The 14,176-nt window shown below is 43.0% G+C and overlaps 2 protein-coding genes across 2 annotated transcripts; one reads left to right on the top strand and one right to left on the bottom strand.

Annotated features, from left to right (window-relative positions):
* The first annotated feature begins 1,251 nt into the window (after positions 1-1,251).
* Positions 1,252-6,936, top strand: LOC135632101 (probable LRR receptor-like serine/threonine-protein kinase At2g16250). The gene is made up of 4 exons (XM_065140500.1): positions 1,252-3,849; positions 4,494-4,622; positions 5,828-5,850; positions 5,936-6,936. Exons 1-4 carry the CDS (start codon positions 1,880-1,882, stop codon positions 6,514-6,516), a joined length of 2,703 nt encoding a protein of 900 aa, XP_064996572.1. The 5' UTR covers positions 1,252-1,879; the 3' UTR covers positions 6,517-6,936.
* Positions 6,937-8,419: 1,483 nt separating this feature from the next.
* On the bottom strand, positions 8,420-13,347 carry LOC135632096 (BTB/POZ domain-containing protein At1g63850-like). The gene is made up of 3 exons (XM_065140489.1): positions 12,106-13,347; positions 9,876-10,201; positions 8,420-8,700 (listed from the first exon to the last, which is right to left on the bottom strand). Exons 1-2 carry the CDS (start codon positions 13,249-13,251, stop codon positions 9,923-9,925), a joined length of 1,425 nt encoding a protein of 474 aa, XP_064996561.1. The 5' UTR covers positions 13,252-13,347; the 3' UTR covers positions 8,420-8,700; positions 9,876-9,922.
* Between the last annotated feature and the right edge of the window lie 829 nt (positions 13,348-14,176).

Genomic DNA, 14,176 nt, shown 5'->3' with positions numbered 1-14,176 from the left:
GATGAAGAGTAAGGAAAGACGATCTACACAATACTGTTCGAATCCGTATAAGAAATTTTTATACATGGTTTAATATTTTTTATGTAGCTTAATGTCTAAGTTATAATTATATATAATCGATCAAGTAAGATATACTATCATTACTACTGTTATCAACACAACCAACATTATTATGGTATCACTATTTTCATAATATTTTCATGATTAGTGAAAATTTATTTTGTTTGCAAACATGTTCTACAAATATTAATTAATGATAAGAGTTTTAACGAGTGATCTCTTTGGAATACAATAAAGTAAAACTCATAAAGAGAAAATATACTACTTACTTTTGATTAATGTCAAAGGTATTGCTTGTAAAATGATTTTGTAAGTTTTATTAGGTGGTATATCATAATAAAAGGTGGCCCTAAGACATCAACTTGATATTGTTGCTTTAATAACTTCAATTTTCATGATCATGATGAAAGTGATCTTTTAACCGCCCTCCATTGATGCAAATAATTAGAAATTAAACATTTTCATAATAAATATGAATTAAAATAATATTTGTTGACATGTATTCAATCCCAAAGAAAAATATCAAAATGATGGCAAATTTCTAAGTGAGGAGACAAGAGAGGGTCTATCGGATCTCTCTCTTTTCCAAATGGAGCTTTCTTGCCGACCACATGGAAAGCTCCAAATCTTGGGAAGAAAAAGGAGGTGGAGGACGCCATCACAGCCGTCAATTTGGCCGGTCAATGACTTCGACTTCCCAAACCCTCCTAATCTCCGGTCTCAATCACAAAGCTGGACACGATCCCAATTTTGTAATTAGCAATCCTAATCAGGGGTATTTCCGTCCCACCATCATCCACCTCAGTCAAAATATTCTAAAATATTTAAAAAAAAAATCAAAATTTCATTATCATATTAAATAAAAAATAGCATCATTATAAAATAATCATATATAAAGTACAAAAATAAATAAAACGAGATATAAGAACATTATTAGCAATTATAAATAAAAATATTTTTTGTGTGCATATATGATCACATTATGGTGGGGGGAATTCGTTATTTTTGGGAGTTGGTAGGGATAGATAGGTAAAACTAACAAGGAGAGATGTCACGGGAGCTCGGACGCGGAGAGGAAACGAGAGGAGGGGGAAACGGTTTCGGAAACCGGAAACCATTTGCCATTTGCCATTTGCCAATATTTAATGTCGGCCTTCCTCACTTAGCTGTCCTCGCGCTTTTCCCGTCCAAGTCAACCCCTCCCTACTCCACCTGACTGCTTCTCCTACTCCTCCGGCGGCTCATACCGCCACCGCCTCCGCCTCCGCCGGCCACCCAACCGATCAAAAGCCCATAAAGTTAAATACTTTCATTTTTATTCCAACCTTTAATGTTCCTATGGTCGTCCAGTATTGCTTTTATTGTCGCCATTATTAGGGGGGAAGAAGAGCGAGGGTGAGAGGTAGAGAGAGGCAGCTGGCATCTGTGTTTGAGCATTTAATTGGAGCCCCTCTTAACTCGCCCCGAACGAGTAGTTGTAGACGAAGCAGCTGCTCTACCCGCCCGCTTTTCTGCTTCGCTTCTTCCGTCGATTCTTCATTCCTCTTCCCCTACTCCTTTCCCTTTTTCTTCGTATCTGTTCCTCCCCCTGCAACTGAGAGGAGGGCCGGAGAGGAAAAGAAAGGGAGGGGCATTGATAGGACTGCGGTGGTCTGTTAATGCTGCTTGCGGAGCGGAAGCAGAGGAGTAGGAGGAGGAGGAGGAGGAGGCCCGAAGCAGGGGCGCTGGCGGAGGGCGGGCGGTGATTGATGGCCGCTAGGGCCCACACCGTGTGCCGCAGGTTGCCACTTCTTGGTAATCCTCGGTCCCACCCGTAGCCATGCCCCGTGTCGCGGCCGCCGTCGTCGCGCTCGTCCTCGTCCTCGTCGTCGCGCTGTGGTGCGCCGCGGCGGCGCAGAACCTGAGCTCCGTGTCCGATCTCTCGGGGCTCTACAGTCTCCGCGCCTCGCTCGGTCTCCGCGCCCGCGACTGGCCGCGCCGTGTGGAACCCTGCACGTCCTGGGCCGGCGTCGCGTGCAGCGCCGCCGGGCGGGTCCTTGGCGTCGACCTCTCCGGCCTCCGTCGCACCCGGCTTGGGCGCCAGAACCCACGGTTCGCCGTCGATGGGCTCAGGAACCTCACCCAGCTTCGCTCCTTCAACGCCACCGGCTTCGCGCTCCCCGGCCCCATCCCGGACTGGTTCGGCCGCGACCTCGCCCCGACCTTCGCCGTCCTCGTCCTTCGCGACGCCTCCGTCTTGGGCTCCATCCCCGACTCCCTCAGCGGTGCCGCGGGGCTCACGGTACTCGTCCTCGCCCGCAACGCTATCACCGGGAACATCCCGCCCACTCTCGGTCAGCTCGGCAACCTCACGGTCCTCGACCTCTCCCGCAACGTTCTCTCCGGGTCCATCCCGACGTCCTTCGGGGCTCTCGTCAATCTCTCCTACCTGGATCTCTCCTCCAACTTCCTCTCCGGCCCGGTGCCACTGGCTCTCGGCACTATCCGAGACTTGAAAACCCTGATCTTGGGGAACAATAGCCTCACCGGATCGATCGCCGCACAGCTCGGCGATCTCTCCTCCCTCACAGTTCTTGATCTCAGCTTCAATTCCCTCGCCGGCTCTCTTCCTGATGATCTCCAGAACCTGAGGAGCCTACAAAACCTAAGCTTGGGCAACAACTCGCTCTCGGGCTCTCTCTCTGCTGATCTCTTTGCCAGTCTCACCAGGCTTCAGTCCATCAAGCTGAGTCACAATCACTTCTCAGGGGCATTGCCGGACTCACTGTGGTCTCTCTCAGAGCTAAGGGTATTTGACGTCTCTTTCAATAACCTTACTGGAATACTTCCAGACCTTACGCCGGCTGTTGTCAATGAGAACATCAGTGGTGCTCTCTTTGATCTTTCAAGCAATCTCTACTATGGTTCCATCTCTTCTCGCTTTGGGAGAATTTTCACCGAGTTTGTAATGGTGGATATATCGAATAATTACTTAGAAGGTGCATTGCCAGTAGATAATGCGAGCAACAATATAACTTTTGGATTGAATTGCTTTGAAGATGCTATTAACCAAAGGAAACCAGAAGAATGTTTGCAGTTCTACACTGAGAGAGGGTTACCTTATGATGGTAATGTGACCCAAAGTCCTCATCCGTCGAGCACTTCCAAGAAGGGGCATCGGAACTTAAAATATATACTGATAGGAACTCTCGGCGGCACATTGGTGCTGATGATATCGATTCTTTTGCTGGTATATTGTTTGAAGAGATCAGGTGGCCCAAGAGTTGAACAGCAGGAGAGTGGTGGAGCTGAAGGCCCTCCTGGGGATGGCACACAGGCTTCTAGTGTTGTTGTCAATTTGTCAGCTGTAGGAGAGGCCTTCCATTATGAGCAGCTGGTTAGGGCAACTTCGGGCTTTAGTGATGTGAACCTTATCAAGCATGGACACTCTGGAGATATTTACCGTGGTGTTTTGGAAAGCGGAGTTTCTGTTGTGGTGAAGAGGATCAATGTACAGGTCAGAAAGGACGCTTATGCTGCAGAGTTGGATTTGTTCTCCAAGGGTTTGCACAGGAGATTGGTGCCATTTATAGGCCACTGCTTGGAGAATGAGAATGAGAATGAGAATGAGAAATTCCTTGTCTATAAATATGTGCCAAATGGTGATCTTTGTAGTGCGTTGCAGAGGAAACCTGAGCCAGAAGAAGGATTTCACTCATTGGATTGGTTAAAGAGGTTGAAGATTGCAACAGGCATTGCCGAGGCCCTATGCTATTTTCATCATGAATGTTCGCCGCCCCTTGTCCATAGGTAATATATCTTCCTCTTAAGTTTCTTATGTTGTTGTTTGACACATGATTCTAGTGTTCCTTTTTTCGTCTCGTAAATTCATTTTTTTTTTTTTCACATCAGGGAACTTGATTCATTGCCAGTTCATGCACACCAAATTGGTTTGTCATCATATTTTCATCGTCATCATTAATGCTGAACCTTTCTTTGACATTTATACATTTTTTATTCTGTTTGGCAAATATATCATTTTTAGGGATGCTAGCAACCCTCTTGGGCTCAATGTTTGAACCTGTTGTGTCTTTGACCTTCGCTCAGTTGGTAAATAATTTATTAATACATGACACCTGCCATGCTTCTGTGATTTTAGATCATTCTTTTGTATAAGATATGAATCCAGCATCAGTTACTGCAGCTTTCAATGAAACCTAAAAGAACATGTTGTACAGAGGTCCTATGACCCCTTCTTTCTAGATCACAAGCCATAAAATTGTATCTTGTGTAATTCAAGCAGCCTAGATTTCCCATCTTTGTTGCAAACTTAAATTCTTAGCTAGAGTTCCTTACCTCCATCCATATATTCTGAGGCAATACTGTCAAAATATCCTTGTTGTCACAAGTATTTCATCTAGTATTATCCAACTGATAAATTGTTGTGGTTGCAGAGACATCCAAGCAAGCAGTATCCTTCTTGATGATAAATTTGAAGTGAGGCTTGCTAGTTTAAGCGAGGTATGTGCACAGGAAGGAGAAGCGCACCAAAATGTCATCACTAGGCTTTTGAGAAAGTCACAGTAAGTCTAATTTAACATTATCCTTTGTTTACAAATCTTGTACTTACTTTTTCCCATTTTCTTCTTGTCTATATTGGATCTTGGTCATCTTTGTGCATCATCTAATATCTATTCGGAATTTGCTTTTTTCTTTAAATGCTGTGAGATGGTATCCATTCCAATCTCTTACCTTCTTTTATGCCATAAAGTAGGCCTCTTTAAACAAAACAAGAGTGTGTGGTGCTGTCCTGAAAACCGCAGCATATTTATCAATTCGGTAATATAAGGATATTAGTATTAAAAGATTAATCAGAAAAAGACATAAGAAAAGAATCAGCATCAGCTGCATCCAATTAGGAAACCATCATTAGAAAATAAAACATCAATCACAGACAGCCTTGGAAAGGCAACATGAAACCTTGCACAGCTTATCATTTTCTTAGAAGCTGTTGTTATTCAGAAGTTTGTAATATTCTGTTTCTTGATGATTTGAGATTCCTGTAAGAAAGAAGTAGATAGATTGAGTTAGCAGATAGAGGAAAAGATCGAATATTGCAAATAATAATCCTGTTATATATGTTCACCATCAATAGTTGTGAATCTTCACTAACTTTGTGAACATCTCATCATAGTGTATCCTTCGGGTGACAAAAATGAGATCCGTGCTGCATTAGATTCTTACAATCAGCCAGGCTGAATAGCTAATCTTTCTTTCATCTGTGGATGTATCTAACTAGAAAAACTGTTATGATGGCTGTCTTGCTAATTCTCTTGTGAATACTCTTGTCGAGGGAGGCCATTTATTCTTCTCCATAGAAGGTGTTTAGCCATTAAATAGCAAAGAAAAATTGAGAGATTTGGTAGAGTGAACAGTCACTGAAATCTATGCTGCAAAAAGATGACTCGTAAACAGGAAGACAAGGCAAATGATTCCTCTTTTTTTTTTCCATTTATGTCACTGATCTTCTGTTGGTTGAAACTCGCAGGTGTATGCTTGTCGTTTTTACCTGTGGGCCTGCTCTAGAAAGTGTCAAAATTTGATAAACACGCATATTCATCTTGTATCATTGTCTACCGCTTTAAATCTTGTTTATTAGATACTTGTACTTGCCATAATACCTTGATGTTGTCATCTCTCTAAAAAAGACACATTATAGAATTTTTTTGTTGCTAAAATATCATTAAGCTTGCCATGATCTAACATCTGCTTTTCTTCTTTTTTGCAGGACATCAGAACAAGCTATTTCCGGTATGGAAATTCTAAAGGAACTTTCGATTCTCATTGTTTTGTTCGATTTGCAGGTGATTAATTTTGTTCCTTCACTAATTTGCAGGGCCACCTGCAACGTGTGCATACGATGTATATTGTTTTGGCAAGATATTGCTCGAACTGGTTACCGGTAAGCTTGGCATTAGCGGGTCAAGTGATGCCATAATAAATGAGATGCTTGATCACACCCTGCCTTACATCAATATGTACGAAAAGGGACTTGTGGCGAAGATTGTTGATCCATTCCTTGTTGTCGATGAGGACCACTTGGAGGAGGTCTGGGCCATGGCAATCGTAGCAAAGTCTTGCCTCGATCCAAAGCCTAGCAGGCGTCCACCAATGAGACACATCCTCAAGGCATTGGAGAACCCTCTGAAGGTGGTAAGAGAAGACAACAATTCTGGCTCGGCCAGGCTAAGGGCCACTTCGTCAAGGGGTTCTTGGAACGCTGCATTCATGGGGAGCTGGCGACGCAGCTCCTCAGAGATTGCTTCTGTGCCAGGCCAACTGAGGGAGGATCAACTGTTGAGACGCTCCGGCACAACCAGGTCCCAAGGAAGCGGCGGGGAGCAGTCATTCTCTCGCAAGAGGCCATCCAAGGAGATCTTCCCAGAGCCATCGGGTTTACGTGACATGGACGATTGAAAAGGTCTTTTGTGAGTTGATGGGTAATAACATATGGTGGACTCTCCATTTGAGCTCCTGCCTATCGGCATCCGATTCATGGCCAGTTTAGTGTTCAACCCTCCTCAATTTGGTCAAGTGTTACAGGAGATGAGAGTTGTGTCGGTTCAATTCTTTCTCTTCTGCTCCTGCCCATGCCTTTATTACACAAAATTTCTATTGCGAGAGCTGGTCCTCGAGGCAGCAGGCAGGCAGGCAAAGGTTTGTCTCAGTCGGTCACGGTGATGGGGATGCTGCTGATTCATTTTTTTGCAGTTTGGTTTGGTTCTTTTTTGTTCTTGTAAAACAAGCTGCAATTTGCAATTCTTTTCTCATGTAATTGATCCTTTATTGGTGGTTTTTCGGGGTTCTGTATATTGATTTAACTTGCTGTTTCTTTCATCCCAGTCTATAGTCTCTCATCTCAAGGGAATTGGTATGCGGATGAAGAACTGTGGATATTGGGTTTAGATTTCCCCTTTGTGATTGTGGTTTTGTTTGCTATTCACCATTGAGAAACATATTTTGAAGCTGATGCTGTTGTGTTGATGAATGTTCTGCAATGTTTCTGGAAACATAATCCATGAGACTTCCTGCTTGGTTGTCAGCCAAATATAAATTGAGATTTTGTTGCTGTTATAGGCCCACTTAAAACGGTCGATTCAGACCCATTCTTACAAGGACGTCAAGGTGGACAGAGACTTGACAGCGGCGGCCCAACTCGGCCCGGCCTGTAAGGATTGGGTACGAATACCGCCCAGTGAGGTTACCGTCCACCTTCCCGATGACGAAGGGGCCCAAAAATTATTTTTTTGGCCTCAAATGCTTAAAGTTCGCCGTTCTTATTACCACCGACGGTGACTGGATATCTCCGCTGCCGCTCACTCCGCCGTGGTCTGCCTGTGTCACGGCGTGCCCTCCAATCGACAACTTGGGGCTGCGCCCTTCGTCCCTGCATCTTGTGATGGGTCGACGCAACTGCGCCACCGCCTGCTTGCGGCGTGGAGCTTGGAGGGAGGGAGTCATGGCGGCGGTGCCTTCACCATGGCAAGAAGCCTCGGCTGAAAGGCAAATGGAACTGGGACAGGATGGGCCGACAGGATAACGCGCATCGGATGGGCCGACAGGATAACGCGCATCGCAAATTTCGGCTTGAATCGATCCGATCTATAAAAGAAATGGTTCAAAAACCATGACAACTTACGAATGCGTTATTTAAACCAAATCGAACAATTTGGCCCATAAGATAACACACAATCCAACTTTCGACTCGAACCGGTCCGGTCTAAAAAAAAAGGGTTCAAAAACCATGACAAACTTACGAATGCGTTATTTAAACCAAATCAAAGAATTTGGCCCATTGGATAACACACAATCCAACTTTCGGCTAGAACCGGTCCGGTCTATAAAAGAAAGGGTTCAGAAACGAGCGCACCGAATGCGTTATTTGAATCGAATCGGATGATTAGGCAGGCCCATAGGATAACACACATAGCAACTTCCGGCTTGAACCGGTCCGGCCTATGAAAGAAAGGATAACCGACTGCGTTATTTGAACCAAAGGGGACGGCGACCAGGTCAATCGGCTCTTTTCGGTAATACTGACACAATCGACCCAAAATCGAACCGGTCAATGAGTTCAGGTCCGTCTTATGACTTCCATCCAACGATCCGTAGTCACAAATCACAAAGCAATACCCTAACCTGCATCAACTTCCATCCGCCATCCAAGAAGCGGCGTATACCTGGTAAGGTGGCTCTCGCAACGACGTGACACCATTGACGACCACGATGGAACACAAGCACATCAAGTTTCCGACGACGAGTGTCGTTTGGAGGACGATGAATTACCATACATACTGCAATCTAATGCAAGAGCATAACATCATCGGAAACGATGCATCGTAGATGTCATAACGAGGATTCCAATCCTCCACGACGTACGAGAAAGAGAGTTCAATACATACACAAATGGGAACCACGAATAGCAAGTTACCATCTATACTTCATGCCTCAGTGGTGCCGTGTTATCCACGTAGATGGCTACAGATTTCAAGTCCTCAGATGTCTGAAACTTAACAGGAACTAGTAAAAGATAGCTAATCTGCAATGGTAGACCACCTCCAGTATTGTGCAGCATGGCATCAATCTCGCGCTCACTGCTGGCTGAAGAGACAGAGAAAAAGAATAATGTCAACATAAGAACCGTCAGAAATAAAGTGTATAAGCCACAATTGGGCTCTTTAATCACCCAAAACACAGATCATAATCAAGTAATCAACAGCTTCAACTCTAATAGAAGAATGATGCACCGCAGAAGGTGGGGGTAGCAGAGGCGGAGGAGGTGGTGGTGGACGAGGCAGAGGAAAAGGAGCAGCGGCAGCAGAAAAGGAGAGAAAGAGAAAGAGAGAAAAAAAAATAAAAGAAAGATAAGACTGTTGTCAACAACTTAAAAAACCAGAACAAAAAAACTCAATACTGATCATCAAGTGCAGTTCGTTACCGATCAGCTTACTGTCTAGTCAGCCCTGTAATGTGAGCTTACTGGCTGGTAAGCTCCATTTTGGCCAGTGGGTGAAATCTGCCCAGTCCCTGTAGTGGTCAGCCATAGCATCGGTAAATACCAATCAGTGTCCATGGGTATGACCAAAATTTGAACCATGGTTTCTGAGCCTCTCACATGTCATTATGACTATCAGGGACCTCCAAAAAATCATAATGATTGTAGCTGTTGATGTAAATCAGTTGGTAAATTCCTGATTTTTCTATTGATTGTTGAAAAAGCAAGTTAATTTTACTAATAAATGCTTCAGTAAGGAATGAATTTAGTAGACTAAATTTCTTCTATGATGAGCAATTCTCCAAGAAGGAAAAGAACAAATAGTTACACAAACAACATGTTCAAGATAAACAAGACCATGGCGAAATGAACTAGTAAAAAAAAAAAAATAAATAAATAAATAAATAAATATATATATATATATATATATATATATAGTCTAACTCTGAGCCACAAATAGTTGAAGCATGAACTATGGAATGGAACAAAATCTAATGACATATAAAATAATAAAAAATAAGTTCAACTGACTCAGCATTGGAATTTAATCTCGGGTACATTGTTGTGATCGCCAGAGATAGTAATTTATTACTCAAAGTGCACCAATTCACAGTTTATAGAACAATAACTGATGATCCTAGCAGAAAACAATCTAAGAAATCCAGAAAATCATTAGCAAAAATTCAACAAATTTGTAAATGTTGAATAGGCAGTATGGATGATACCAAAAAAAAAAAAACACTTCTTCCAGTTTTCAGAGCTATAGGCAATTTCAACTAACCTGATAGCCGTAATCTCATGCAGCTGCTACTTGCTGGAAAGATGCAATTAGTTGGTTCTGTAATCATGAGGAGGCCTATTAGCACGTCTGAACCATGTTTTGAATGCGGATGTCAAGTGTGGGCAATCATCAAGATTGCGGGTGGAGAAGCTTAGGCACTGCTGTAGCAACTCTTGAGCATCAGACAGCGGCAAGGTGGATATAATCTTCAAAAATGTCTCTTCCAGATCTGGGTAAAGTGTTCTATAGCCACTAGGCAATGGTGAAAAGGTATCCCTGAGAACATTCAACACAGGGAGCCAGTTTCTCACAATCTTCATTCTTACCTGAGACCAGGAATTACTACAGTTAGGAGTTCATCGGCTCCAATCACTAACTGGGAAGCTTAGATTGCAATGGTATGACAGACCAAAAATTCAAAAGCATCATGGAACTAAATAAGTGAAGAATAAAGAATAATAATAAAGTATATAACTTCAACGAATATGGTAATGCTTAGTAAATTAAACATCTTAGATAAAAATCATGTGATCTTGGTAGGAATAAATTATAAAAAAAATGATAAACTGTTACATTCAAGTTATTGAAAAAGTTTGTCACTCATGACAGAACCATTTTAAGGAGTGTAGAAGAGATATTAAACTGTTAAACAATATGAGAACTATTTAGGTATAGATAATCTTATACATGGATGGGTTATGATTTAATAGGAACTTGATCCCAAGCTTCATCTTCTGTAACTTACAAAAACATAAGAAAAAAAACTCATCTCGCATCCGACAGAAGATGGAGGGAGATAGACTTAAATACAGATATTTTCTTGTTTTGGACCTCTGGCAAGCTGGAGGTGATGGCAACTGCATGGACTAACTTAAAGGGTATAGCAGCCATATAGTTAAAGACGATAGGCATTCTGGTCATGAATTTGCATGAAACAGTTGGTTGTGTACATAATTATGAATAAGTCCATATCTATGAAAAAAAAAGTGATAGGAATGTTGATTGGTGTCCACTGAGTTGGTGGGTGGCACATAACTTTTGTCAATGGTATCAGCACATCAGGAACAAGGACACAAAAGGTATGGAAAAAAAAAATGGATAAGCAGCAAAATGGTGGTGGATTAAGCAATGATACAAGGCAGAATTTACCACTATTATAAAATGATAGTGTATTAATGATGTACTTCAATTATAGATAGCAATGGTAGGATGAACATGTCAACAATGTTCCTGTCAAAAATCAAAAGATCCAGTAAATCATCAAATGCTGTTTTCAGCCACCACACTTGAGGAGAGCAGTTCAGTCCATTGACTAACGCAACAAGCTGGGAACAGGACTTGCAAGACAAGAGGATTAAGCACCTTGCAGACTGCAACTTTCACACAGGAAAAGAAAAAGAAAAAAGACGATGAAGACACAGGTAAGACCAAATTATCCTGCAATTTTCGCACAGGAAAGGAAAAAGAAAAAAAGATGACGATGACAATGTAAGACGAAATGATCCTGCGGCATCCACAAAATTGCAAATCAATAGTAAAACTAAAACGAAATTGTGCCTAGTACTTGTAAGTATATGACATCTATGTACGTCCTTGACTTGGGGCATGACAACTAGAATCAACCAAAATCCTTTGGGATTGAATCGTTGTCGAACATGAAATGTGGAACCTATGGTAAAGTTTTAGAGCAGTGAAATCCCTAGTCTGTGGAATTGCAGTAATGTTTCTACCTCAAAGGAGACTCGGATAGACCAAAAGTTGCAAACTTTTTATCACTACAAGGGCTCATAGTTAGCAAAATAGTTGAATACACATCCTCTAACACTAATTTTGGCAGGTCTGAAGGACCAAGTTCTAAAGCTTCCATAGCACCCACCTGAAATCTGGCCATTCCAACATGGCTTAATCTATCAATGGCAATAAAGAAAAAATATATAGTAAAAAATAACAATTAAAAAAACCTATGTTATTTAAACAAAAAATTGGATTAATTTTGTCAGGAGTCCCCATTACCTCATAAAAGAAAGCTGAGTAAAACTAACTTCCGTCACAAATTTAAATTGGAGGAGAAAAAAATCACACTTCTTTCAAATCGTTGGTATTTTTCCCCATAACTGAAAACTTAAAGCTCTTGTTCCCCATGCATGATGCTGAACAATCTTAATTAACATATTTTTCAGAATAGAACATAAGTTGTAGAGTAAAGAAACGAAGGTTATGAAAGGCAGACCTGTCGAGGAGCCAAAGTAGCCCCCGAAGCAACAGCATCGGCAAGCCGGTAGCTGCACCTGGTGACCAGCAATGGTAGTCCGGGTGCAATATTCTTCCATGTATCGTCCCTAAAAGTCTTCATCAAGTCAGCTGCCAGTGCCTCCTGCTCGCTCCACTCCCTCACTGCAGTGTCGGCCACCCTGACCTCGATTATCCTCTCCACCAGCCAATGCAAATGCTTTAAGTTCGACATCACCGCATGCAAATTCAGCCTCTGGATCGCCTCCCTCTCATCGCTATCCTCCGCCACCCGGACATCTGGGCTCGCATACTTGCCCAAGTAATCTTTCACCGTCTCCAAGCTTGACAAGAAGGCCTGGTCCAGTACCCTCTGTACCGATTCCCGATACGGGAAATCCTTCAGTATCTTCGCCACAAAAGCCTTGACGGTGGCCACATTGGGGTGCCGCCTGATCGCCACGTCGATCAATCCATGAAGCATTTCTTCAGACATGCTCTTCCAATCTCCCGAGGCCGCCACCATGGGCGAAACCCTAGCGACGAGTTCCCGGGATTCCTCTTCACCGAGGAAAGGGATCAACGTGAGGACCCTTTCTTCCTCCTCCTCCGTCCAAGGCATTGCCTCGAGGAACCGAACGCAAGCCCGGACGCAGTCCTCAAACAGGAACTCCAGCGCCACCGGCATCATCTCCAGGGCGTCAGTAACCGAGGCGACGGCTCCGGAGAAATCGAGGGTGTGGAGGAGCCGAATGACGGCAACATGGGCGTCAAAGGGGCCTTGACGGTGGCGATCATCGTCTCGAGGGATCTTGAGGGTTACCCGGAGCGGGATCGCGTCTCCGGATGAAGCGCTAGGTCGCTGCCACCTGTCGGAGAGGAGGGCGGCGAAGTAGTCGGAGCGGCGGAGGGCGGCGGACTGGACGTGAAGGTCGAGGCAGGTGAGGTAAGCGTCAGGATGGGGGTCGAGATCGGGATCAAACTGGAGGTGGAGGAGGACGTCAGAGAAGGAAGGGTCGTTGAAGCCACCAGGGTCGAAGGCGGGGCAGCGGAACGGCGAGGGGGAGGAGCGCTCCTCCGCTAGGGCTCCGTCGAGGGAGGAGAGGTGGCCGCTGCTCCCGACGCGTTGCCGTTTCCTAAGAGACATAGTGGTCGATGGGGCGCGAGCAAATTGGGGAGGCAGAGCGAGAAGAGAGAGAGAGAGAGAGAAAGAACTGTAACTTCCCTACATATTTTGCTTTACCGAAATATGTGGTCGACTCTTTTCGAAGAGGCACAGATAAGTCCTTTGGGAAATAATCCTCCCATACAATCGTAAATTTTCAAGAAATTCGTCGAAAATTATATTTTCTCTTTGAGGCTCTAATTTAATTAAAGCCTCTTTTATTATTTCTACGTGCCTTCCAGCTTGATTTCTACGTGTATGTACTCTTTTCTTGAGCAATTACTCCAACAAAAATTCTTTATTCCATATCATAGTTTTCTAAAAAAGAAGGGGCTAAAATTCAAGTTTATCAATAAATTAAAAATCATTATCAGCAAAACTAACATTTTTTCATTGCTAAAAATAATCATTATCGACCAAATCGACATAATTTTACTTATTGGAAAAAAGAAGTCTTCAAGAACATGAAATTTTCTGCCAATAATCTATTTTCTCAAATTGAAATATCATCATAAACATTCAATTACGCTGCGAATTGAAGATTAATATTTATCTGCTAAATTAAAAAATTGTTATGGTTAAACACTGGACATGGAAGAAATCATACATTGGTTGCACCAGAGGGGCCATGACAAGGTTGCAACATTTTACAACCTGATGATTTCCAACCTATCAAATATTATACAAAGAGAAGAGAGATATTGGTTCCATGACAAATTCATCAGCCTCAACATTTGATGAAGACAATAGGTAAAAGAAGTATCCTTTGATATAGAACAAAGAGAAATGGCATACCATGATTAGTCCGGGAAATGTTGGGAATATCATGAGGGCATCAGCAACCAATGTTAGATCTTTAATGGGTGATCTCTTGGATAGACAATTAAGCCAAATTCATCTCTTAACA

This window comes from Musa acuminata, chromosome BXJ1-3 (assembly GCF_036884655.1).
Source record: "Musa acuminata AAA Group cultivar baxijiao chromosome BXJ1-3, Cavendish_Baxijiao_AAA, whole genome shotgun sequence".
NCBI classification, from domain to species: domain Eukaryota; kingdom Viridiplantae; phylum Streptophyta; class Magnoliopsida; order Zingiberales; family Musaceae; genus Musa; species Musa acuminata.
Note: the sequence above shows the minus strand (reverse complement) of the source record. Positions and strands in the feature narration are given on the sequence as shown.

What these genes read in the sequence shown, in the direction of transcription:
- LOC135632096 (XM_065140489.1), bottom strand. Translation starts at nt 13,251, where the DNA reads ATGTCTCTTAGGAAACGGCAACGCGTCGGGAGCAGCGGCCACCTCTCC. An exon ending in CTACTTTGGCTCCTCGACAG is followed by an intron (nt 10,202 to 12,105) that starts GTCTGCCTTTCA and finishes TCCTGGTCTCAG; the next exon opens with GTAAGAATGAAGATTGTGAG.
- LOC135632101 (XM_065140500.1), top strand. Translation starts at nt 1,880, where the DNA reads ATGCCCCGTGTCGCGGCCGCCGTCGTCGCGCTCGTCCTCGTCCTCGTC. An exon ending in TCGCCGCCCCTTGTCCATAG is followed by an intron (nt 3,850 to 4,493) that starts GTAATATATCTT and finishes TTGTGGTTGCAG; the next exon opens with AGACATCCAAGCAAGCAGTA. An exon ending in ATCAGAACAAGCTATTTCCG is followed by an intron (nt 5,851 to 5,935) that starts GTATGGAAATTC and finishes ACTAATTTGCAG; the next exon opens with GGCCACCTGCAACGTGTGCA.